At 34.1% G+C, this 27,337-nt stretch overlaps 1 protein-coding gene across 1 annotated transcript in view; it reads left to right on the top strand.

Moving 5' to 3' along the window:
• The window catches only part of LOC106120592 (uncharacterized), a 69,439-nt gene that overhangs the window by 30,225 nt on the left and 11,877 nt on the right, over nucleotides 1-27,337 (top strand). Inside the window, exons 2-5 of the mRNA XM_013315946.1 lie at nucleotides 9,684-9,819; nucleotides 10,146-10,323; nucleotides 16,256-16,642; nucleotides 17,260-17,381. Coding sequence (XP_013171400.1) covers nucleotides 9,684-9,819; nucleotides 10,146-10,323; nucleotides 16,256-16,642; nucleotides 17,260-17,381 — 823 coding nt within the window. The remainder of the gene's footprint in view (nucleotides 1-9,683; nucleotides 9,820-10,145; nucleotides 10,324-16,255; nucleotides 16,643-17,259; nucleotides 17,382-27,337) is intronic.

Raw genomic sequence — 27,337 nt, 5'->3', positions numbered from 1 at the left:
GGTACATACACAGCGTCAAATATATGAGTACATGCAAGGTGCCCATAAATATCGTAGCAGCCACAGCGTCATAAGTAACGAAGCAGTCTAGGTGTGCAAAAATATCGTAACATTTGTGTTTTTTTTTTGTTAACGCGGGGAATGCGTTTATGCACTTCGCCGTTCGTGCTGCGGGGGCAGCAGGAACGGTTTCGTGTGGGACTCCCGGCCTGGGAACAAGACCGGACTACCCACTAAACTCCGCGGTGTTCTCCGCCCAACTGGACCGTGGCATCTACGTTAGTTTATCCACGGCCCAGCTAGGGGGGACCCCTCCCATCACCCTATGATGAAATCCTCCTCAGAACACGAGAGGAGGGCCATCCGCCACAATCGGCGCGACAGGTCCCCCGGCACGGATGTGTGCTTCTTCTTCTTCTTCTTCTTCTACATTTGGCTCGCTCATGTAGCGACACGACTTGCCGGCTCGCAGGTCTGACATCGACTGACCTACTGATCGCCATTCGTCGCTTTATATCATCTATACCACCGCCGCTGTTCGTGCGGAAGTTGAAAACGAAAGTACTTACACTTCATTTGAGGTGACTGTACCTATGTTATTGAAGTTATGTATACACATAACGTTGACCGAGATTAACATTGCCGAATCCTATTATCCATCTGCACATTATTTGTCAACCATAGGTCGAAGACAGTCTTCAAAATGCATTTAATCATTTCCTGCTTCGTCAATACACCGGAATTAATTTGTCGCTTTCACATGTTTTTCGATGTGACATCGTAGTGCACTTTGTAGTGAACAACTACTACTACCTACCACCAATTACTACCAATTTTTTTTTTTTAATTTCGGCATATGTTAATCGCCGGAGACTGATTGAATAAATGATAATAATTGGAACTACATCTCGTGTCGTCTCGTTGATTTAAAGGATTACTAAACTATTTGTTTAAACGTGAAATGTAAATAAGTAAATGTCACAGATCATAAAAGTAACTTCCACAATAACAAATTAATGCAGTAGTAATTAATTAACGGACTTCGACCTTGTGGTATTGCGTTGCTAACGCTCGTAACAGCAATGCGTGTGATACATGGTGTTTTAAAATTAAATATTACAAACAGTTGTGTACGTATGGACACAAATATACTATTATACTTTAATTTTTGTGTTATTATATGTTTACTAGCTGTCGTCCGCCACTCCGTCCGTGCGGGATTAAAAATAGATGTTCGCCGATTCTCAGACCTACTCAATATGCTCACAAAATTTCACAAGAATCGGTCAATCCTTGTGCTGTTGGGTTGCATTGTTTTGTTTGTTATGTAATTCTAAATGCGCAATAGACCAGAAAATTTGAGACGTTCTAAATTCAGTCTATGTTTAGTAAACAACAGGTGGTGTTTTGCCGAGTTTGCGCTGCGTAAGATTATGTTAAACCTGACAAGGGTAAATAATGTTGTAATACATCTTTTCGTTATCTTACTAATATTATAAATGCGAATGTTTGGATGGATGGATGTTTGTTAGTAAATATCTCCAAAACGGCGGCATGGATCTTGATGAAATTTGGCATATTAATAGATCCTAGTCTGGAAGAGCATAGGCTACTATAATAGTTGTTTTTTTTTTAATTCCGCGGTCGGCGTCGCGGGTTACACCTAGTAATATACAAATTCTAATCAACTTTATAATAAAAACATTATAACCTCTAAACCTTTTATCATGTTTGTAAATTCGGTAAACAAATATACAAATTCCATTAAATTATTATAGTAAAAACGCTAAGATACCAATTATTATGATTATATAAAAAAAGGGTCTTGGCAGACAGACGGACGGACAACAAAGTGATCCTATAAGGGTTTCGTTTTTTTCCAATGAGGTATGGAACCCTAAAAACTTTTATAAGCAACTAAAACAAAAAATTATACATGCAAATTCGCGGGCTTAGTACACTAGCTGTGACCCGCGATTCTACTGTCGCTGAATTAAAATAAAACTTAATTAGTAGCCTATGTGTTCTTCCAGACTGTGTTCTATATGTATGCCGTATTTCTGTAAGATCCATGCAGCTGTTTTGGTAATATCTTCAAACAAACATCCATCCAAACATTAATAATATTCGTAAGATAAATATATGGGTCACTATTACACTAGAATTATCAGGTTCGCAGTATATTTGATTAACAAATGACGCAAGCAAAACGCCTATAAATATCAAAAACCGGCCGTTGTTGCCGGGCGTGCCACAAGGTCCCCACTCTGGGCCCGATATTCTATCTTTATTTTTACACTTCCTACTTCGAACTAGAGGTGCGGTTATATTTTTGTTTGCTTTTATATTAGTAATTGAACACTGTTGAATATTTGATATATAATAATAATAGCTGTCCGTCTAAGCAGAATTAAAAAAAATAACCTAACTAGTAATCTATGTGTGATTCCGGACTATGTTCTACATCTAGGCCTTTCAGCGTTTAGCTGTTCTGAATAAACATACTATCAAATATCCATCCATCTAGACTTTCACGTTTTTAATACTCTAGTATGATTTTATAATGTGTCTCTTTGTGATAAAAAAAAAAAACAATTATTTTGCTTTGTGATTTCTTGATCCTTTTGACTGACAGTCAGATTATAGAATCTATTATCTGACTGATAAATACTGTTTACAATTTAAATATATCTCTTTATATTTTGCAGTCTTTATAAAATATAGCTGTTGCCCGCGTCGAAATTCGCGCTGTATTAAAAAAATAAATAGTAGGCTATATGTTCTTCTAGACTATGTTCTACATCTATGCTAAATTTCAGAGAAATCCATACAGTCGTTCTGGAGATTTCAATCAAACATCCATCCATCCATCCAAATATTTAGCATTTAATAGTAAGGAGTAAGATTTTGCAATACTCTAAATAATCGAACTCATAAAAGAAATTACAACTTATTTGTGGTCTTAGGAAGCATCCTTGATTCCGTAAAGCGGTAAAATAATAAATTTTCATTGATACAAATATCATTTACACTTTTAAATGTCACGGTGTACAGGATAAAGATATTTTGGTAATTATAAGTATGGTCATTGAGTATGTACTGCAAAGTATGCTAAATGTTGGCATACAAAGGTCTTTGAACTTTATACTAAGAAAACCTAATTAATTTAATTGATTTTTTGTCTACTGCCCACTTTGAGAATAAATATTTTTAACGCCCCCATATTAAAGTTTAAGCAATCTTTTAATTCATATTAGTTGATGTTCACAAGTTGTTGTTAAGAATCGAGAGCTCATGCAGTCGTTGTCTAAGAGGCCTCCTAGCTAAATAAAATTACAAATCACCCCCCAGGCCTCTACACAACGCTTCGCTTCTCTCTGGGTCTCTTACCGTCTTGAGACCTGCAGCGCCCACAAGGGGGCGTAATCGCCCACTTTGGCAAAGACTGTTTTAGACTATGTTTTACATCTATGCAAAATTTATCCATGCAGTTGTTTTGAGGATATATTTTAACAAACCTCCATATATCCAAACATTCGCATTTATAATATTAGTAATGTATAAATAAGTTTACCTTTATAGCTCAAAATCACACTCTTCCTCACAAAAATCAAACACCAGCTGAACAAATAAGCATCGAGTTGTATCATTTGACAAACGTACCTTCTTATCTTGAAAACATTCCGACTTCGCACTACCTTTATCGCGAATCTTACGATTTACATACCATTGATTGTGCTATTTACATTGTCTGGCCATACCCGAGGACACGTTATGTTTGCTCTTTATAAAACCTTAAACAATTTTGCAAAATCTGTCCTAGTACATTTTTGTACCAATAATTGGTGTCAATTTTTTTCTTGGATAATAAAAAACATCTGAACGTTTAAGAACTATTGAGGTAATGCTAACGTTAAACAGAAATCCCAATTGAATTAATTAAAAATACAAGCTGCAGAGATAAAAAAAGACAAATATGTCTTGATACAATTTTAACTTGAACATACATTGGAATCTATAACTTAACTTATAAAGTCAGAAATAAGTATAGTCAAAGTATAAATATTAATAAAATACCTCAATAGACTAACCAAGGTAAATGTATAAGATAGATAAGGAATAATATCTACAGCAGCACTGGTGCTACTCACACTATAGAAGCGAGTGCATCGCGTAATTGTCGCGTATCAAACGCGTCAACAAAACTGAACATACTGAATTTAACTACGAAAATATTGAACACATTAGAGATCTACATAATAGTGGTAGGAAAAAATAAAGTAATGATGCGTAAGGAGTTGTTATATCTTTGAAAGGGATTGATTGTTAGTGAACTTAATAGCAAGAAACATATCTGTAGCTCTTCGCTGACTTAGATATCTGGTCAAATAGAAATTATACTAAATTCAAAGTTTATATTCATTATCTTATTTCTTACTAATATTATAAATGCATATGTTTAGATGGATGGATGTTATTTTTAAGGTATCTCGGGTGCGGCTCAACGGTTTACGATGAAATTTGGCATGTATGTAGAAAATAGTTTGGAAAAACACATAAGCTACGCAATACGCTTTTTTTACATAGCACGTACGGAGTCGCGGGCGACAGCTAGTCATTGATAAACTACAAATTAAAACATAGTTAGTAATCTATAAAAACATCTCGCACAAAATATGTTAGTCAACATCTGTTTTACCGTTAACTTCAGATCTGCAAACAATTACGCGGCGTATATACATTACATAACTATTATATTATCAAGATGTCGAGGTTTGTTATGGAACGTGCATTTCATTGCCAATGCCTTGACGGACCGCAATACGTCCGTCTGTTACACTGTCCGTCTGTTTGACATCTTGATGCTATAATGTATTTATAACAAGCGGTCTCCTATTTATAGAAACTTCGTACTGTGATTTTCCATTGACATTATAATGCCATCACTTTTATCCTCTTTTGAAATTGATCTCTATATATGAATGGGCTATTGCTTGGAAATTACAGACTTAAATAAGCCTGTTGAAGTTCCTGTCATTTAGTTCTATCTCTATTATAAGTTTGAATCCTCGAGTCTTCGAATTCACAACAAAATAGTGATGATCGAATACGCACAAAATAACAAGGTATGTAGCCTATCCATGTAGAGAGGTCGGTGTTTGAAGCTCTCAAAAAGCAGCTATGGTTTTAAAATATTTGAAAAAAACTTACTTAAGTAACCTTGAAATAACTTTTTCTTATCAAATGCAAAATTTCTCCCTGTTCGAAGGGCAAGATCTTTAATTTGACTAGATGTGACTTTGTGATATTACGTTTTCAATCTAGTTTTAGATTGTACATTCTTTATCTGTGTATATTTATAAATAATACGATAAGCTTAATGATAAAAACCTTATCATTAACGTTCACGTTTTTAGATATTTTTATTTCGTATTTGTTTAATGTTAGAAGGAAGAAAATGAGGAGAAATCACTGTTACAAATCTTTTAAAAATGGAAATGTTCTAAATCTTTTAAGATCAGGGTCGTATTCACTTGGCGCCGGGGTGTGATAATCAATCTGGCGCCTTTAAACGATGTCCTGTGATGGCGCCCGGGCGCCTACCTCCCCAAGCATTCTCGTGTTAAAACGACAATGATTAAGATAAATTTACTTTGTATACTGTAAATATTTTAATATAACATAAGAGTATATATCCACACGATCTTCCTGAACAAAATGTCTTAATCTATTTCCTTTTCACGTTTTTAATATAATACATAAATCGTCGCATTGTAAGGATAAATATATTCTTTCTGTCCTTCCTTCACTGTCGATCAAAGGTAGGTAACGCAACGGATTTCGATGGGCAGGATTCTCTTCGCCATTCCGCCGGATTTAGGTAACCGCTTGCTCTTTTAATATAATAAAACAAACCGCCATATCCCAGCTTTATTGTTGGGATGTGCAATTAAAAACATGTGGTCACATTGTAGCATGTGATATCACGTATTTGACGAGTGCCGCTGCGGCGTCTCAAATATTATCTTCGCATACATTTAATGTTTGCTCGAAGTAATCTGTACAATGTTTATCTGTTAATTCACATGCTCATCCCGAGTAAATGTCCTTGTTTTTTTGTGTAATTGTTTAATTTAATTAACTTTAAGTGGGTAGTGGATGTTAAATAGCCGCTATTTAACTATCCATCGTTATCCTAGCTTTTGTTTTAGTAGTAGAGAAAATTGTTTGTAATTTAGTTCGAATTTAGTCACATATTTCCTATTGTAATTCTTATTTACTTACTTATTACCATTACTCAATACATTGATTATATATTACCTCTGTATTCATCATCATCAGCTCACTATACGTCCCCACCGAGGGGCTCGGAGCCTACCCTAAGTAAAGGGTGATTAAGCCATACTAACCACTTCAATCACGCTGGCGAAGTGCGGGTTGAGATTGACTTCACACATATCTTTGAATTTCTTCTCAGATATGTGCAGATTGCATCACGATGGTTTCCTTCACCGTAAGAACGTCGGATAAATATACATATATATATATATATAAACATATGTAAATCGGAAATCGAAAAACACATTGGTACATGGCGGGATTCTATCTCAGGACTTGCATATTGCAAGTCAAGTGCTTGATCCCTGACCCACCGACGCTCCATTAGTCCTCATTATTAGTTTTACCAATTATTATAAAGATTACCCACAATCGGAACTTGGGTAAACAGACTTTGTTAAGGAGAAATAAGGAGAAGTAAGGAAATGGAAATGAATAGGTGTAATAACATCTCAAAGCACAACAAGACTAAGCCAAGTCTTATATAGGGTTTTTATCAGTGTTTTCAAATAGTTTGGTCATTTACCTATCTATAGATAGATGACCTAACAATTTCATTACCATTTAGTCTTCTGCCTGTCTGCAAATCCTCGTTTACTCCTGATAATCTGCGAAATGGTTATACTGAATTAAGGCTACTTTTTTAATTCTGTTCTGTGGAAGTTGCGGGTTCGTTAGTTTATTGTTTCTGCAGACTCTACCACAATTGATTTAAATTTCAATATTATTTTAGCTCCATGTCCACAATTAGATGTACTAGGCTAGTAAATAGACAATGGCGCAGTAGCGACGTGTTGGAAAACGTGACATATATAAACAAATGTAACGACCGCAATATAATTTAACGGCTTTTTAACGTTTAATAATTAACAACAGACAAGTATAACTTACCTAAAACATATAACAAACTTATATAAAAACGGCTAAACACTCACGTATATTGGTTCGGTGGCGGCACCGACTAGTTTCGAGCCCATCGGGAGCCCTTCATCAGGCTGAGTGGGACTGGTATTGGCCGCGGACGAGAGCGAAAGCGTGCCCGTGGTCCCGTCCCGATGCGTTGGAGGAACAGAGGGATTTAGTGGGTATGCCTCCGCTATGGAGGAGAATCCCACATAACTACCGCGTCCTTCCCGGGGCGCGGAGTATGCATAAAGCATTCCCCTCTGAAAAAAAAAATGGTATTATTTCGCGGACGCGGCCCTCAGCTCACTGACTGACTGACTTGAATAATTTAAAACATACAAATATTTTTTATTTTTTTCCAACTCAGTGGGGACGTATAGTGGGCTGACGATGATATAAATATAGCTATAAGCGCTTAACAGTTTTTCGGTTCCTTTTTTTTATTTTTTTTTGTCATAAGCTGGCAAACGAGCAAACGGCCACCCGAATACGTGGAAGCAATCCTTAAAATAGTAGACTTTGTTGACTTGGGCAATAGAAAAATATTTTTTTAACCTTAGTGATAGATTAAGTTACTTTAACAAGGCCTTGGCGTTTCATTTACAGATAGTATTTATTATTTGTATCTTTATAATGTTTGCAATTTTTCCGTGTTAAATAATTTATAAATGACACGTTTTATATCTTGATATAAAATCAACACTCGTAATTCTATTATGCAACTGCATTGTTATGTAATTGAACTTACTATGAGTTTCCATTGTCGAAACACATGTGTAGAAACATATTCTAATACTTCTCATAAAAAACCGGAGATAACTATAGGTTTATGTATTAATTTTTAGATTTCGCTAGTAGAAATACTTAGTAAGTAAAACTTAATTATTATACCTCACTAGCGCCTCCCTCTTAATTTCAAAACATTGCCACAGAGCCGTCATATTGTGTTGTTTTGTTATGTTTTTTTTCACATAATGTCATGTCCTGTTCATGTGTTTTGATAAGACGTAACAGTTTATTAAATGCAAACTTAAATTTTCATAGATCGTGTGATATTCAGCCAAAACTGTGCTATCTGATTAATGGCTCAAAGTGTTGCCAACTTCCTACATTCAATGTTATTTTACAAAGTTAAAAATCTGAATATAAAAGTAACCTCTTGTTTTTACGTTATATTTCCACTAGATTTATGTGTCTTATTTATTTTAAAGTCCCAGTTTCTGTTTTTTTTTCTAGTTTGATTTAAAAAGATGAAAAATAATATAAGCTTTTGCGTATATATTGCAAAAAGAACGTTAAGCTGCAAAATACCGCACAAAATATATCTAAACGTGGTATAAAGTGTTTTGACGCTTAAAATTATAAATTCTACTCAGAAAACGAAACCATTAACACGAGTTTAATAATTAAAAACTAAACACATATTATAAGCAAATAAACTTTCCCAACGCTAATTTTCGCGCCTTTATTGACCAAAACTGACAGTACGTTATTTAATCTATGCCGTATGTTGTCAATATGATTTAAAAGCGCGCCATTTTGTATGTCACTTACATTAACATGCGCAATGCGAGATATCGCATCACTGATAGTCATTTTTTGTCCATTGCCCGGCTGCCCGGCTGCCCGGCCAACCTGTATGACATTGGCACACAAGTTCGACGAACCCTGGCACTCCTATTTCTATAGGGTTGCTAAATAATTCTAGAGATTATTGCGAAAAACTAATTTTTATTTAAAATAATACTGAAAATTAGAGTGAGTTGATCTTACTAATATTATAAATGCGACTGCTTGGATGGATGGATGGATGAACGTTTGTTTGAATCTCCAGATAAGCTGCATGAATCTCGATGAAATTTTGTACATATGTAAAATACAGTCGGGAGGAACACATATGCTACTGTTTTTTTTTAATTCCGCCCGGACACAGCAAGTCTAGAATAATTTTTTTTAATACTTAACCGTACAAGCTAGGAAACAAAAAAAAAACTCAAAACATTTGAATGACATCATGGAAGTATTCCTAAGCACTAAAGTACCAGATAAAACACAGTTTTTTGATGTAGGTACTTCAAGAATTAACATATTTTCTGACATGACGCAACCCTAGTTGGCTTCGTTCATACCCTTAGACTTTATGTTAATTGTACTGCAAGCAATGAATGGCTGGACTATAAGATTCACTCTTTTTATAACTTTACTTAAACATAAATTTAATTTACGAAAGTTTTTAATGTTAAAAGGTTTTCTTGCTAACTATTTGTAATATTGTATTAATCACAATAAAAGAATGCAGCCATTATATTGATACCTTCTAACAAACATCCATCCATACATTCGCATTTATAATATTAGTAAGATAAATAAGGTTTATGTCGTAGCATCAACGCTAGTATTAAATATATCTATATTAATATAGTAATGTTTGTCTCCAGTTGTATACTGCGACTACAATGGCTCCGGACGAGCGCTGCACTGGATTGAAGGGTATATCGTGCGTGATGTATTGCCAACGCACGCGACGCGGTGCACCGCTCTATCATACACATCCGGACAGAGCGAGATATATAGGTAAGTTATCTATTGATATCAGTCTCATCTTCGATACTATACAACGCGTATTTACTTACGCTACGATTTAAAGAATAGCACAACTCTTATCTAGAATGAGTAATGTATTTTTACGCAGTGTAGGATATCTTCAACCAGGGGCAGTTTTAGCATTTCCGGCTCCCTGGGCGACATTTTTACGACGTCTCCTTTTATTTGGGGGTCGGATGAGAAATTTTCCATAGAACTTATGAGGCGCCCTTCCTCGCGATACCCTAGTTATAGACTTATTTATATGTTAAAGATCACCAAAGACAATCTCTGTCTAACTAAATGTTTTCCATCAGGTCAGAGTCAAAAGCTATAATCGGCGCAGCGATCGGTGCTAGTTCTGATGACGTCATCGTGCTCGGGGCGTCTCTACCGCGGCTGCTGCGCGCGTTACGACCGCAGAGGGTTGCACTCTTCGTGTCGTCGAGAGAGACTGAACGTCAGCTCGCACCTTGGAAAGAATTTAATGCTGAGGTGAGCATACTGCTTCTTTTGTAGATTATACTAATGTAACAGAAATAGTGATCACGTGTTTGGGGAGACAAATATTATCCTGTTTTACTAAGAAGTGTAATAAGAAAATTTCATCCCCAAAGTAGGATAGTTCCTTGAAATGTATTAGAAAGGTTATGCCACAAAATGTTTGTCTAAGAATTTCTTTCTAATGTTTAAGATATCTTGAATGTTAAAGGTGAAACTCTAGTAAAGTTTGTGTATTTATATAAAGTAATTATATTCTTCATCATTAGTATATTGTAGTGGATACAGGGCTTAATTTTTTTTTTAATAATTTTCATTAAGCACTGTTAAAACATACTATGTAACGAGTACGATCAAAAATTACTGGACTGACTTCAAAAATACTTTTGCCATTAAAGCGTTACTATTTCTGAGTAACATAGTCTTTATTTATTACTAGTTTCTTTTGATTCTATTTATTACTAGATGTTGGACCTGTCTTACCGTTTTACATAAACAATATATAATATACCTGAATATGAATTTTATAAATGGTTCATGGACATCACTGATGCAATTTCAACCTGTATAAATCAAAAATACCAAGTTTATTTTAATATTACGAGACAGTTGCTGAATGAATTACTAAACTTGCTTCCATAAATAATGCGACATCAAATTAATTTATTTTATGCGTTCATAGACATTTTTATGTGTAGAATAAATTTAAAAATAATTCGATAATTGTGAACGCATGTATTTAAATCCCGAGATCACTATGCATGATATTAAAAAAAACCTTAATTAGTAGCCTATATGTTTTTCCAGACTATGTTCTATAATACATTTATGCTAAATTTCAGGGAGATCCATACAGCCGTTCTGGAGATACCTTCAAACAAAATTCCATCCATTTATTTTTATTTATTATTAAAATGTCATAGAAACATGACATTCTTTTTTATAGCATACCTGCGTCTTGTATTTTGTTATTTATTGCTGTTGTGTAAATGTTGCAATAATAACGAAATTATAGCAATTATGTTGTTATTAGGAAATATAACAAACATTTTATGTTCCTTTCCATTCGTTAAACAAAGACTTTGGGTATTAAAATAGTTTTCTGGGACGGTATTTTTAAAAATCAGCAAAATTTACGCCAATTTTCAAACATCTGTATTTTATATTTTATTTATATCTTATATATAAAATTCCTGTGTCACAATTTCCGTTCCCATACTCCTCGGAAACGGCTAGACCGATTCTCATGAAATTTTGTGAGCATATTGAGTAGCTCTGAGAATCGGCCAACATCTATTTTTATTCCCGCGCGGACGGAGTCGCGTACGACAGCTAGTATATTCTATATATCTATCCAAAGATAAATAAAAGAACGAAAGTGGAATCGCCAGTCGTAACCGATGATTCCCGTTGGGCCGATTGGCTTACTGATCGAACCTATAGAATCAAACAATTCCATTGGTCAGTTTGATTTTATAAACTCAATCGGCCCAATAGATAACACCCGTGGACACTCATTGCTTTGTCTACAATATTTTTAAAAGTACCTAAATAACACTGACCTATGATACGTGCTATAGTTTTAATACGGTAATGTTTTTTTTTAATTATCTGTGTATTAATGTGCGTTGTGCATCTTGGTCACGTCCTTCAATAACTTTGCACAATCGCACCTATTACGTAAACTCAAGGTTGTCACAACAGTTGTTTATATGCTTAGGGTTGCCACTTAGAAATAAAATATTTTTTAGAGGTAACCCTTAAAAAACGATAAAAGTTGTGTTGCATTATCCTAGTAGTAAAGTTACGAAAAAGGGGAACATGTAGAGTAAAGGGGGAGGGAAGTGAATAATTTTCACGTCTTTTCTTTTAAATAAATTTACATTAGCACAAGCTTTATTAACAAATCTGTATTTAAATTAATACTAGCTGTCGCCCGTGACTCCATCCGCGCAGGATTAAGAAATATATTGTAGCCGATTCACAAAGCTATTGAATGTCATATAAAATTTAATAATAATTGATCAAGCCGTATGGTAACCAACAATGTTAGAAGAGAGTTTTTTATTTTTTATTATATATTATTATATGTTATTTAGACATCATAGATTGTTCCAAATCCCGGTATTCAGGAGTTAATGCGATATTTCGTAAAAATGTTTTTTTTTTATATATCACATTAAGAATTGACAATCCCTATCGGTTATGTACGTACTTGAGTGTTACGATCGGCAAATTCCTATTATTATCAGTTACAATGCACACGAGCAAAGTGTAGAAATCGCTCATTTTGAAGCGATATTATACTAGATTTATTTGTATTGTAACAACATTATTGTTTCTGTCGTATATCTTATTAATATTATAAATGCGAATGTTTGGTTGGATGTTTGTTTGAACGGTATCTACGGAACGGCACAACGGATTTTGATTAAATTTGGCATACATATAGAACATAGTCTGGAAGAACACATAGATTTCTTAGGTTTTTTTAATATAAAAAAAAAAGGTTTTTTTAATATTGCGCGAACGTAGTCGCGGACGTCAGCTAGTAGTAAAATGCTATTTTGAATAGTAAAAAGTCAGTCAACAATATTCACTGTTTTTTTCAGCGTTTATTCTAAGTGTGAGTTTCCACAGTATAAAGATTAGTATTAAAACATATTTTTATGTCTTTTCTTTCGAAGAGAAAGAAACGAATCACAATATATTTTTCTAAAGATCTTCTGGCAGTGGAAATTCACAGTAAAACAACTAGATTCCTTTACTAGGGTCACAAAAGTTCATCGTGGTCAGTCGTCAGTCAAAACTTGCCTATTGAACTCTTAATTACAAATAGTAGGAATAATTTAAATATGTCTCGACAATATTTATATAACGAAGGACAAACGTTCGTATGAAAATAATCGATAAGCATTCCTTTTATATTTTGTAATTTAATTCGATTCTTAGTATTACGTAAAGAACTAACAAAATTATTAACAATTGCATCGTGGAAATAGAGCTTAAGCTAGTAAAATCAGGTTGTACGTCTTTTATAAAATTATTATAAGTTTTTCAAGTGTTCTTACATTGTAACGCTTGTAGTCTGAAAAATGGCTTCTTAGTCTACATCATTGCTTGCATCATAGTTCATTGTTAGGAAAAAACTTAGCAATTCCTAGTTACATTATATCTATAATAACTGTCGCCTGCAAATCCACCCGCGCGGTATTAAAAAAAAACTTATTTAGTGGTTTTTCTGTTCTTCTAGGCTATGTTCTACATCTATGGCTTTCAGCGAGATTAATGCATCAGTTCCGGGGATACGTTCTAACAAACATCCATCCAGACATACAAACATTCGCATTTATAATATTAGTAAGATAATGTACTAGCTATTGCTATGATAAACTGATTTTTTGACTGACTGTGACTGAAACTGACTGATTGTCCTAGTATTTAGAGTTATTTGGTTACTTAATCAATAGTGTACCTTATATATAAAATTCTCGTGTCACAATTTTCATTCCCATACTCCTCCGAAACGGCTTGACCGATTCTCATGAAATTTTGTGAGCATATTGAGTTGGTCTGAGAATCGGCCAACATCTATTTTTATTCCCGCGCGGACGGAGTCGCGGGCGACTGCTAGTATTATCTATAATAATGTTTAAATCAAAGCTTTAACTCAGCCTTTGTAAATCAATTTTAAAGTAATTGACTGGAAACTAGAGGTTAAGGCTAAACGTGACTAATCTTACATTCTACTCGACCAGTCGCATAAATGTTTTACAGTCTTATGAATCCCAATAATGCTAAGTTGTCTGTATTTATTTTGTATAAAGTTTAGATTAAACTAGCTGTCGCCCGCGACTCCGTATGCGCGGAATTAAAAAAAAACTTAATAGCCTATGTATTCTTCTAGACTATGTTCTATATCTGTACCAAATTTCACCAAAATCCGTTCAGCCGTTCTGGAGATACCTTCAAACAAACCCATCCATCCATCCATAAAAACATTCGCATTTATTTCGCTTGGCACCAGATCGGCAAAAGTTCACTGAGCTGACGGCCAACCTCCATTAAATGGAGAGGCACCTTGAGTGAGAGAGAAAGATATTAGTAAGAAGTAAGATGTAAACTATTCAGTACTCTTTTTCTAAAATGAAGAATACAATTCTTTTACTAATATATAATAATAAGTCAAATGTAATTTGAATTCATTCGTTGCATGGCTTCCACTATATCGACTTAGTGAATGTTTCAGATAAGCTTTTGATCGCTTCAATTGATATTATTAAATTGAATTTCTTTTAAACGCATTTCTTACGTCATAGTAACGTATAAAAGTGCGAATGTTTGGAGGGATAGATGTTAGAAGGTATCTCCAAAATCGCTGCATGGATCTCGCTGACATTTGGCAAACAGATAGAACATAGTCTGGAAGAGCACATTGGCTACTAATTAGGTTTTTTAATTCCGCGCTGACGAAGTCGCGGGCGAGATTTAGTGATTAAATATTTCTCCAGTAAAGTTAAATTGGCAAAGAAAACATTACGATATCACGAAGTTTAACTTCAGTTGAAAGTAATTATTTCGGTATTCGAATATTAAAATACAAAAATAAACTCAATTAGCCAGACATAAGGAAACATAAATTGGGGACAGGAAATACAATATCACGAACAACAATAAAAAATATTTCGCAAAATAATTTCAACTTAGATGGTCCATATTTGGTAGTTATCCTTCCGTAATCACTTGGTGAACCTTGGCCCGTTTGGTATAAAGTACAAACAAATAAACTTTGCATTAAGAGTCGGAGACCTTTATGTCAAGAATTAAAGAAAGGATATAATTGCTTATAAGTACCGTAGAGGTTGTATTTTAATTTAAGGAAGTCCTTTTATCTCCATAGCCATCATTAACCTGCCCTAAGGGTCGGCATAGTATGTACTCCTCCATACATCTCTATTAGCCGTCACATGAATATCCTCTTTCACAATTTTCTCCGTAGCATTGGTGATAAAAGAAACAATATTAGAATTTGTATATTAATGTTGTGGTGTCTGAAGGCTAATCAGACTGTGCTTTGACATGAACCTTCCATAATAACTTCGATATTATACGGTCGACCTTATACAGATCTAGTGATTTACTGTGGTTCTCGTTTAGACTACTACTTACTAATATTATAAATGCGAATGTTTAGATAGATGGAAGAATGTTTAGAAGATGTCTCCGGTTTAGCGGAACTGGATCAAATTTGGTTAAGACATAGAACATAGTCTGGAAGAACACATAGGCTACTTGTTAAGTTTATTTTGATTCCGCGTAGTTACACAGCTAGTTTATTATACACTTCACGATTCAATAGCTTGTAGAATTAACAGTAATTTATTCTAAATCTTATCAGATTGCGAATGCCCGAAATAATAACGGTCTATGAACGAAGTATCTTTTAGTAATGGTAGGTTAATAACCTTCAAATCAGATAGCTTGCGATGTGTAGCTATTTGAAACGTAATTTTGGTTGTACCATAGACTAAAATAGACTATGACACCATCGTAATAGCTTACTCATTCACTGATGTATTGATTTGCACATCGCCAGATTTCCAATGGCGATAATTGTTTACTTCCTCTCTTAAACTTCGATCGTAATTGTTTATTCTGTTTTTTTTTTCATTTAAAAGTGCAGTCTAAATTCAATTGCTAATACTAATATTTAAGTTTTACAGGTTAATAAATTTGTATCAATTAACCAGCCAAGAAATACTGTTAGTTACTAGGATTCGATTCCAAGATCCGCGACGTTGTAGCTGTCTATTTCAACTCTTTATAAATCATCTTATTATCAACTTACTACTGATAATTATTCGCAGTCCATTGAAAATAATACTGGTCACTTACACATAATACTAATCCGCATTTATCTTTCCAGATAATCAAAATCTCGGAATCCAAAGATGGTTTCATAGATTTAAACAACTTGGAAATGAAACTCCAAGAGAATACTGGAACTGGGAAAAGAATGATAGGTTTCTTTCCTGCCGCTTCTAAATTAACCGGAGTTTTCGCTGATGATGTTGCAACCACATTACTTCTTCATCAGTACGGAGCTTGGTCTTTCTGGGATTACACTCTCGTAGCTCCGACTTCCAATGTGGATATGAATCCTACTTTCCTTGGTGTTGAGGAAGGTATGGTAAGGAAGGATGCGTTATTCTTCAATATTGAGAAGTTTGTTGGTGGTGTACAAGGACCTTATGTTGCTGTGGTAAAGAAGGATGTCTTCAAGTCTTCACCGATGTATTCTGATGATGTTGAGGTACGTGTATTCATAATAACATGTTCATCTCAGTGAAAAGATGAATGATTGTGTAAAATATATACTACATAGTATGTGTTTATCTCGAAATAATTATGTAATTAACGTGTAAGAAATTTTCTTCAAACAATTTTTTTTATACAAACAGTATTAAAAATAAATTACTTAGTGTAAGTTTCTGTGAGCATATCAAAGTAATTTCCATTCCGCTTTCCAGCTTTGTTTTTGGTGCAGTAATTAACGAAAGAACGAGCACACGGTTTTTAATATTTATTTCTCTTTGCTGCGACAACGAACGTTTTAATTTCCTTTAACAAATACGAAATTTTTGTAGAAAAACACTTTCTCAATGGAATGAAAAGATTTTAAATTATAAAATCACATCACCTTTGACCTTGAAATTTCACTAATCACATGACAAAATTATTGCTATCTCTATTCTTCCAAAGAGGAAGAGGGTGTAGGCAATATTGTATTTAAGTTTCGCAAGTAGGGTTGGCGATAGTCAAGCTGACCGTAAAAAAATTGCCAAAACATTAAGGTTTATAAAACTATGTGTGCTAACCCTACGTGAGTGTGATAAGGTCATGGAGATGATGATATGTAATTTTGTCCAGGTGCTATCCGAGAGGATCGAAGAGTACAGATGTGCGGAAGCGGTGCGCGCTGCTTTGGTGTTTCAGCTGCGGGATGCTGTGGGCCTGCAGAACATCATTGAGAGACAGGATAATATCACCAGGTAATGTTGACGCACTAACCGTGGATTTCTGAGACCAAAACCACTATTTAAAACATATTGTTATCTTTGCTTTGTCAAAGATAATGACATGGACGACGATATGTTTTATAGAGAGATTTTGGTCTCAGAAACCAACGGTAAGACATAAGATTTTGCTATATTAAAATGCTTAGAGAACTGTCTATATCAGCGATTCTTTTCAATATTTTGCCTGGAATAAATTATTTATCTTTAACGTGGGTTTCTGAGACCAAAAACTGCGTTTAATACGTATTGTTATCTCGATAAGTTTTATACAAAGTTGGTCTCAGAAACCAATGGTAAGTGGAATATTTTTGCACGAATCAAACACGGTTATTTTTATAACTTCTAACTTTATATAACAGCTGTCAAATTGAATAATATCTTACGCACAAAGAAGTTTTTTTGCATATTACTAGGTCAACATGAAGTCGTGCAAATAATTTAGGCCGACAGATTCCTTGGCGTTAGTGTGCTCGGTCCATTTATATGTCGTTACATTTTTTGGCTTAGCGCCGCGTTGTAAATCGGATGAGGGGTTAGTATGACATTCGTCATACGAGTTATTACTGTATGACCTCAGATATTAACACAATTATCTAGATATAGATTAAAAATTAAAAGATTAAATTGATTAATACGCTTATTTAAGAAAATTGCTGGAATTGATGAAGTTTTTAATTCGACATAGTTAATTTGGAGAATTAGTGCATAGAGGTACGCGTTCGAACGTACCATACGCAACGCACGCAACGGATTTTAGTTTGCTTTGTGTGATCCGCACCGCCCGCGTTGAAAGACAAAGCAAATCCGATTAATCCGTACGTGCGGTACGTTCGGCGCGGGCCAATAGACGCGTACCCTGAAGCTATTTTTAATTTAAAAAACAATCTTTATTCATGAATTTTTATCGAATTTCGAACCAACGAGTTTATCTTAATAGGTTTCCAAACTTAAATATATCTTCAAAAAATATCTATCAATAGTTGTAATATAGACATTAAAACACATTTAGTTTGAATGTGACTTGACTTGTTTAATTAAGCAATAAACGATGGAAAATCACAGCGGCGGCAATGCAAATGTTTACACAAACTGATCCCAAACGACGGCTGATTGTAGAACATCCAATACACAATTGATTACTCTGCCGATAAATCAATTGATATATACAATTTTCCGACAAAAATGTGTTAAACGAAATGGATAATTTGTTTGTATGATATTGTCTCGCTGTTCGGGGCTAAACAAAGTTCATCATTCACAAACACGCGATAATCACGTGACTTTTCGAAAGTTCAAGACTAGCCCTATGTCCTAAGTCTTATCCCGAGAAGACGGCAATATTGCGTTGTCCGGTGTTGCCGAATCCTGCGAAGGCACGAGGAAGTTTTTTCCTGGAGACGTGCATGAGCCCAGTGCAAAGGGTTCCGGTGCGTTCCTTTGGGGATCCCGGAGTAAGAATCTCACAACCCTGTCTTTTCCCCAAAAAAAAGGTCCTAAGTCTTAGGTGCCAACCCTAGTTTAACTTAAAAGTAAAACATATCTTTATGAGCCTCTGTTAGACTGTTCTGTAAAACGCATATTGAATTTATTAGACAAAAAAATTTAGTTTATATTGTGTTTAAAAGGTACATATATCTATGGAAACTATGGTAGATTTTATTCATCACAGAGACTCAAGTATTAGAGATACAGCTTTAAGGATTTTATAAAATACATAAGGGTTGACACCCACGTATGCAGCCCATTTCATATTCTTCCGATAGCGTCCATACACCCACGTAATATATGGATATACTTTACGAAATGCTTGTATGCATATAAAGTATTTTATATAAGAGGAAATAGCGTGGGTAGTCACAAGATGTCTGATCTGGTCAAGGTTGAAACTTCACTGGATACTGGCATGAAATTACATTTTATTTTATAACTAAACTAACGGATAAACTAAATAAAGGATATGGTATTGATAACTTTTATAATTATATAATTGTCAATTCATTCACGAATTATTCATATTATTAGCCTAGTACTCAATAGTTAAAGATTATAATAATTGTATCACTTCCTTTGTCTTACGTAACTTCAAAGCTACCCCTGTTTGATGTTCATGATGACGTCACGGTATTTTATTATCGCTACGCATTTGAATATATGACGCTATAAAACTGCGATGTCGTTCCATTAGATTAAATATATTGTTTACGAAATTGTTGGATATGTATTGGGGAGAATTATATAGGATTAAAATAACAAAATAATTTATATATAACTAAACAAATTATTGCGTATGTCCGGTTTTAATGATCAATCGTTATGTTAGGTCCTTCCAATGTTACTTCACTCTTTCTAATTAGAATTTGTTATTCTCTTACTTACTCTTATTAACTGTAATGTTGTATGATTTTTTTAGTTATTAAAGAGGCTCTGCAATACGATCTTACGCCCATAAGTCTTTTAATTAAAAATAAATCTAATAAAAAGGATTTTTAGAAATGACTAACTGCTTTCAGCTATTCTCTTCATAATAATATCCAAGCTAGTTTATTCTATATGATATACATAGTTTTAAACTTTATTACATCGACATTTTATTAAGGCTAGTGTTGCGTTAGTACACAGGCACAGTGTCGGATTTTCTTCCTAACAATAGTAAATATGTTTATTTTGTCCCAAACAGTTAAATAACAAAGGGAACCATTAAATGTAGTCATAACTATTATAACGGATGAACGAATTCCCATCTTCCTATTTCCTCGCATCACGGACATTTCCCGGCGACTGCGGGACATTTTCTTCGAGGCTAAATCAATTGATGTGTCCAATTGACTTCCTTTTATTCGTTTCGATTAGGGCACAGAAAATACATTTTATTTTCTTTGTTATCAAAAGACACAAAGAAAATTAACGATATAAAGAATTATGAAATCTACGTGTCAATTAAATTAAAACAATCCATAGGTCGCTGGTTCATATCCGGCTCGAAGGACCACTTTGTTCATTATAATAAAACATAATTTTAGTGTTTCATTTTTTATTTATAGATAACATATAACTAACCAGTGTCACAAGGAAGAAATGGCGGTAAAAATGTTGTGGTACAAAGAATGTTGCCATGAGGCAAAAATAATACATTTAAAATTTTAAATCTATAATATAAGATATGGTTTTATGACCAATTTTAATGTTCAATCTGTATTTAACACTATACATTCCAAACCGGGTATATCAACATCAAAGCGACCAACAATAATTAGTCGTTATAACCGATAGACTTTAAACTAATCTTGTATTGTTTACAAGGCAAGTCAGTACTTAGCTTCATAGCAGTTAACTTAACCGATGTGTATTTTTAATCGATATCGTTTCTACTGTATTCAAATATAAACTTATTGTATCAGATTTTAGAACTCAAATTGGTATATCATATGATTTTAGTTCATTCCTTGTACTCAACTAACGCACGTAGAAACAACTGCAAATAGAATGGGGTCAGGGGAGCGACGTTCGGACTGCGAACGAGAATTGGGTCATTGTGCAGGGCTGTTCACTATCAACACAGTCGGCGCCCGCTAGCCGGTACCCACATGAATTGCAATTAGGATACTGCTTTTATCACTGCATTTTAAATATCAATACACTGGTATATAAAACATATTGGCATCTCTTTCATTATCTTTGAAAAAAAGAGATAGCAATGGTGATGTAATTTACTGTTACATATCAATAGTGATTAGGAAACACTTCAGCGCGGAATTAAAAAAAAATTATAAACATATATCAGTTACCTTCCAGTCCAAGTCCTGTTTAAATCGGTTTAGCCGTTTCGAATAGGTAATATTGTGCCACGAGAATTTTATATATAAGATTCCATTTAAGAAGATTTAAAATGTTTTCGTTCGTATTAAATATCTTCGTTTCAGGTCATAAACTCAGAATTACTATAAAAGTTTTTAAAACCACAGATAAAGTTTTATTATACGTACGATAGTTGGATCTCGTAGATGTCTTTGCATAAAAGTTTAATGCGACTCTAAATAGGACAATGGTTTCATTCAGAGACCTGTCAATTGTCTACTTCAGTTCGTGGCTATTTAACTGAAAAATTAGAACTTATAGACAAGAGATATATATCTCACTTATATAAGAATTCCAAATATTTTATCAGATTTTAAGAAGAAACGCCAATAGTTTGATGCGTCTCGGACATCAAATCACACGGTCGTGGGATCGAGTCTCGCTGTTTTTATTATCCTATTAAAAGCCTGGATATTTTATTTGGAATTATTAAAAATTTTGGTAATATTTTTTTTTAAATATTTAAAATGAAATTTATGAAAATACTAGATGTCCTGCGACTCTGTTAGTAATTTAAAAAAAACATCGTAGCCTATGTGTTCTTCCAGACTGAGACGTTCCGGAGGTATGTTCTAACAAACATCCATCCATCCATCTAAACATTCGCATTACAATATTAGTAAGATGTGTACGGTAAATATTTGGATTCCTATCATATATAAAATGTGACATACAATCTTGTTTACTCTACATACTTCAATATGTCTACGAGTCAAAGTTTATTATTTGACCTTCATTTCAGTGAACAGCGGTTGTATTCAGACCTCGATGCTCCGGGACTCCAATTATAATTTATTTGTATGTTTACTTGCGGAAGGCGCCAATATTACTGAAGCCACATAACTGAATAAACTACGCAATTAACAGATGTGAACTTACTTAATTTGTTTTGACTATTAAACGTTTAACAAATGCGAATATTTCGCATACTGTCGTGGTTAAATACTAAGGATTGACTACTGCACTCGGAGTCTTTATTAAAAGAGTTCCTTAAAAATATATTTAAAATTAAATATTCACTCCTTAAGTAACCTTTAAGCATTTCTCTGCGGCCGTAACTGTTGGTTTCTAAGGTCAAAATATCTTTATAAAACATATCGTCATCCCTATCATTATATAAAAGAAAGTCCTGTTACTTACACTATTTATAACTCAAGAACGGCTATACTGATATGGTTGAAAATTGGTGAGGAGGTAGCTTAGAGCCAGGACACGGACATAGGATACTATTTATTCATTTTTTGTCGAATTCATGCCTCGAAGAGCTGCTTTTTATTTAACTTACTAATATAATAAATGCGAATGTTTAGATGGATGTGATGTGGATGGATTTGTTTGAAGATATCTCTAGAAGAGCTGAGCGGATCTCGTTTAAATTTGGCATACGTATAGAACAAAGTCTGAAAGAACACATAGGCTACACTTATTAAGTTTTTTATATATCCACGCGGACGGAGTCGCGGGCGACAGCTAGTCTATAATAAAACAGAGATAACAATAAGCTTTAAACAGAGATTTTGGTCTTAGAAACCTGAAAGTGTTAAATATATTGTTAGCTCTGTTATCCAAGATAATAAGGGAGACTCAGAAACCACAGATTAGTTTTGCAGAACATAAGTTCTAAATAATATATTTATTGATGGCACAAACGTAAAATATTGTTAGTTTAACTGGAACATTGAACTAATATCCTTCAGTATCTCGTTCGCAGTCTATCGTTGCCAAAAACAATCATAATGTGGGCATAATAAATCTTGGTATACGCTGTTTAAGTCAATTTATGTTGGTTTTATTTCAGTTTAATTGTTTCATCGTTCTAGTTTGTTATTCTTGCAATATGACGGTTATGTAATTTTTATATTTTATAATACCTATGTTAGATACGTAGATTATTTTATAAGACTTTTAAATATTGTCTTACTAATATTATGGATGCGAATGGATGGATGGATGTTTGTTAGAAGGTATCTCCATATGTGCTCATAGGATCTCCATGAAATTGGGGATGGATGCAGAACATATTCTGGAAAAACACATAGGTTACTTAATAAGTTATTTACAGGTAGTCTAGATTTACAGTTACAATAGTTCTATTTTGACGGATCTTAAAACTAGATCTCTTTTGAGAAAAATGTCTTTTTGTACTTTTCGAATTCTGCAGTACAATATCTTTATCTTTCTCTAATCATAAAATATCTTGTTAATAACATAGGATATTCAAAGTATTGGCTTTTCAGAAGTGCATTTTGTCTTTCAACTCTATACTTAGTACTGTTATACGACATAGAAACCTTGTTAACACATATTTCCTCTGAAATATCGGATGAAGATCGGATGTGAGGATGGACGTACGTTGATCCGTTCCCAATCTAATCAGTCGCCAGTTAATACCCCACTGACCTATATCTCGGGAAAATTGCATATTGCATATTCGCTATCGAATAACTAACGAAGATCTACGTTGTTCCAACTTTATAATAGCATTTGTTTTACCAATGTTGTAATTTCAACCGTATTTTATAATAAAACTAACCGTTAGTAATTTTCTCAGCGACCAATAACTGTGGTTCAGTACTTTTAAGATCCCTTAATCTTACTAATATAAATGAGAAGGTTTGAATGGACGGAACTGACTTATAGATGTTTGTTGAAAGATAACTTTAGTACGGGTGCAGGGATTTCCTTGAAATTCGGTATCAATGTACAAAATAGCCTAGAAGAATATATAGGATATTAATTACGTTTTTTTTTTAATCCCGCGGGGATGGATTTATGTTTTATAAAACGAAGTCAAAATAAATTCAATTTCGTAGTAAATAGTTGCGTACAAACTCGATAAATTCAAGCGATGAGAATTTTATTCAATAAAATACTCGGTAAAACGGATCTTGTAACTCAGTCTGTCACAAACACGTTGCCATTGGAAAAATCAGGAAATTGTCTGGCGTAAAAATAAATAAAACTATTCACAGACTTGCTTACTTGGTATTAGTAGGTACATAGAGTTAGGTCTTAAGAGTTTTACAAGTATTCTAAAGAACAAATTATATTTAGGTCTTTAATTTATATAATACAAGAAATCAATAAGAACATAAGCCCGTGACCCGGGATACGTAGAGATCACGGATTTTCATTTGCCGCAGTCCTTGCACAATAAAACGTAATTGATAAATTTATTGTGAAGAAAATTCAATTAGTTATTTCATCAAAAATTAATTTGTATTTGATGGTGTATTTAAAAACGAAATTTATATAAGTATCTGCCAAATATCTGTCAAAAAATGTGAATAGAAGAATGGATGTTTGTTAGAAGGTGGCAGAACGGCCTCATGGATCTTACTATTGTATTGTCTGGAAGAACACATAGGCTACATTTTTTAATTCCGCGCGGACGGACTCACGGGCGACAGCTAGTGTTTTTATTAACATGAAAGAGGAAACCGACGATCTATTTTCGTTAGTCAACATCGCCCACGTTGCAGCAGATGCGTCGATCACTTCAAAATAACACGACGGAAAACTCCGCACCCGCGTCTGTATATTTCGATTCATTGCCGTTGACCTCTATATTCCACTGGACAGGCTATAAGGAGTGTTAATTTTGTTTCTATTTGTTTTTCACCATTTTGGCGTTGACGGTATCTGTATTGAATACTCTAATTATTGCTAGAGATAGAATAAGCTGTCAATACTTCAATTAGCGATTTGAATTCGGAATAAAGATGAAGCTGTAATTACCGAGCAGCGACCGGTCCATCAGATATCTATAGAGGTCATTGTTGATGAAGAAATGGGTCATCTGTCAAGGTGTTTGTGAATACAAATAAATACCTTTATTATTTCTCGTTTTGATTGTTAACAAGGTTGTGATTACTTTATTTGAGATTCAATGAATATTTGAAGAATTTTTAACATAATTCCTTAAGCAAATTAAAGCCTCTATATGAGAAATCAAAGAAAACTATATGACCATGAGAGGTCTCTGAAGTACGAAGTGGTTGACTTATTATAGCTTTCTTAGGTACTTAAAAAAATCTTTTAAGTAGTACAAGTTCATCATCAACCTGCCCTTACCCCTATCGAGGGTCGGCACAGTATGTGCTACTCCTCCATACATCTCTATGAACTGTCATATCCGAGTCTACCCTCTTCCTACGCATATCCTCTTTCACACAGTCATTCGATACTTTTTTTTGGTCTTCCTCTACCTTTGTAGCCAATTAATACTAGTTAGTTATATACGATACATTTAGAAGTAATTCTTCGTATATTTCTTAGTATTCGTAAATGTAATTCGTTAGCAAATCACGCAGAAGCTGCGTAATTTTCCAATTGCTAGCAATCAGATGGTTACCATAAGGTTTCATTAGAGAATTAATTTCGGGCTGCTATTTATATGTCGAAGTAATGTTTGTATGTCCATATAGAGAGTGTATTTGTTGCTAAAGTCAAATACTAAATTCAAACATATATATTACTTTTTAAATTAAGTACAGTAAGAGAGATTTTGACCTTATAACTCTTTTCCTACATGGGGTATCCATTAATATTTTATTAATATTATTAATATAATTGTTTGGATGTATAGATGATTGTAAGAAGATATCTCGGATACGGCAACAAGGATCTCCTTGAAAGGCATAGTTTTATAACATACTAGAGGAAGCCCGCGACTCCGTACGCGCGGAATAAAAAAAAACATAATTAGTAGCCTATATGTTGTTCCAGACTATGTTCTATATGTATCCCAAATTTCATCGAGACACCTTCAAACAAACATTCATTCATCCATCCATCTATACATTCGTATTTATAATATTAGTAAGATAGTAAGGTTAAGAATTAAGATTAAGAATCCGGAAGAACACAAAATCACTAATTAAGTTTATTTTTTATTCTGCGCGGCCGGAGTCGCGTGCGACATCTAGTCTAATTAAAAAGCAAAGTTACCATCAATTATAATATTAAATATTATACACACGTGAAAGATATGTTTGCGTAATCAACATCTTAAAATAACTCATCGCGTGTGACATAATTAAATCCACACAGGATAACCTTGAGTTTTCACTGCCAGAACAAACACAAAGGTATTCATCTCTGTTTTATCAAAGAGATTGAACGGGATGACTATAACATTGTGTTGCCACTTGAATTATACGGCAAAGTTTAATTTCAAACGGGAAATGTCTGTGTAAAATAATATTTATGAACACTTTAGTGTAAAAATTAGTTCGCTTGATATTTTGTAGCGTTCGCGAAAGATTTCTTTGAAACGTATTAATCTTTCTTGTAATTTTTTAAGTGATTAATTTTTTGCTTACAGTTTAATGATAATCAGGAATTTCGCGGCGCTTTTTATCATCAGTTAACTCTAAAAATATTACGTTAATTTCGTTCAAACACATTACATATTTAGATATAAGAATCTAATTCTTGTGCTGTAAAATGAAGGGGAATGACGAAGATGGAAACGGTCGAATATTCGCGATATTATTTTCGCGAATATGATGTGTTGGTGAGCGTCGGTGGCTCAGTGGTCAAGCACTTGACTTGCAATCTACAGGTCCTGGGTTCGAATCCCGCCATGTACCAATGTGTTTTTCGATTTCCGATTTACAAATGTACATTTATCCGACGTTCTTACGGTGAAGGAAAACATCGTGATGCAACCTGCACATATCTGAGAAGAAATTCAAATATATGTGTGAAGTCAACCAACCCGCACTTGGCCAGCGTGGTTGACAATGTCCTAGTCACCTCTAACTTAGGGCAGGCTCCAAGCCCCTCGGTGGGGACATGTAGTGAGCAGATGATGATGATGATGTGTTGGTGACAACAAAAATCTAATTTTCTAATATTTTTGTCCGTCTGTCTGTCCATATATTTGCGTTTATTCCAGGTAATCTGCAAAATGGCTAGGCTGATTTTGACTAGACTTTAACGAGACTGATACACGCGGGCATATTATAGGCTATATTTTATGATTCCGTACCTTGAAAGGAAAAAACGGAACCCTTATAGGACCACTTTGTTGTCCGTCCGTTTGTCTGTCAAGAATCTTTTTTAAATGC

Source organism: Papilio xuthus, unplaced genomic scaffold (genome assembly GCF_000836235.2).
Source record: "Papilio xuthus unplaced genomic scaffold, Pxut_1.1 DF826949.1, whole genome shotgun sequence".
Classification (NCBI taxonomy): domain Eukaryota; kingdom Metazoa; phylum Arthropoda; class Insecta; order Lepidoptera; family Papilionidae; genus Papilio; species Papilio xuthus.
This window is presented reverse-complemented; position numbering and strand designations above follow the sequence as displayed.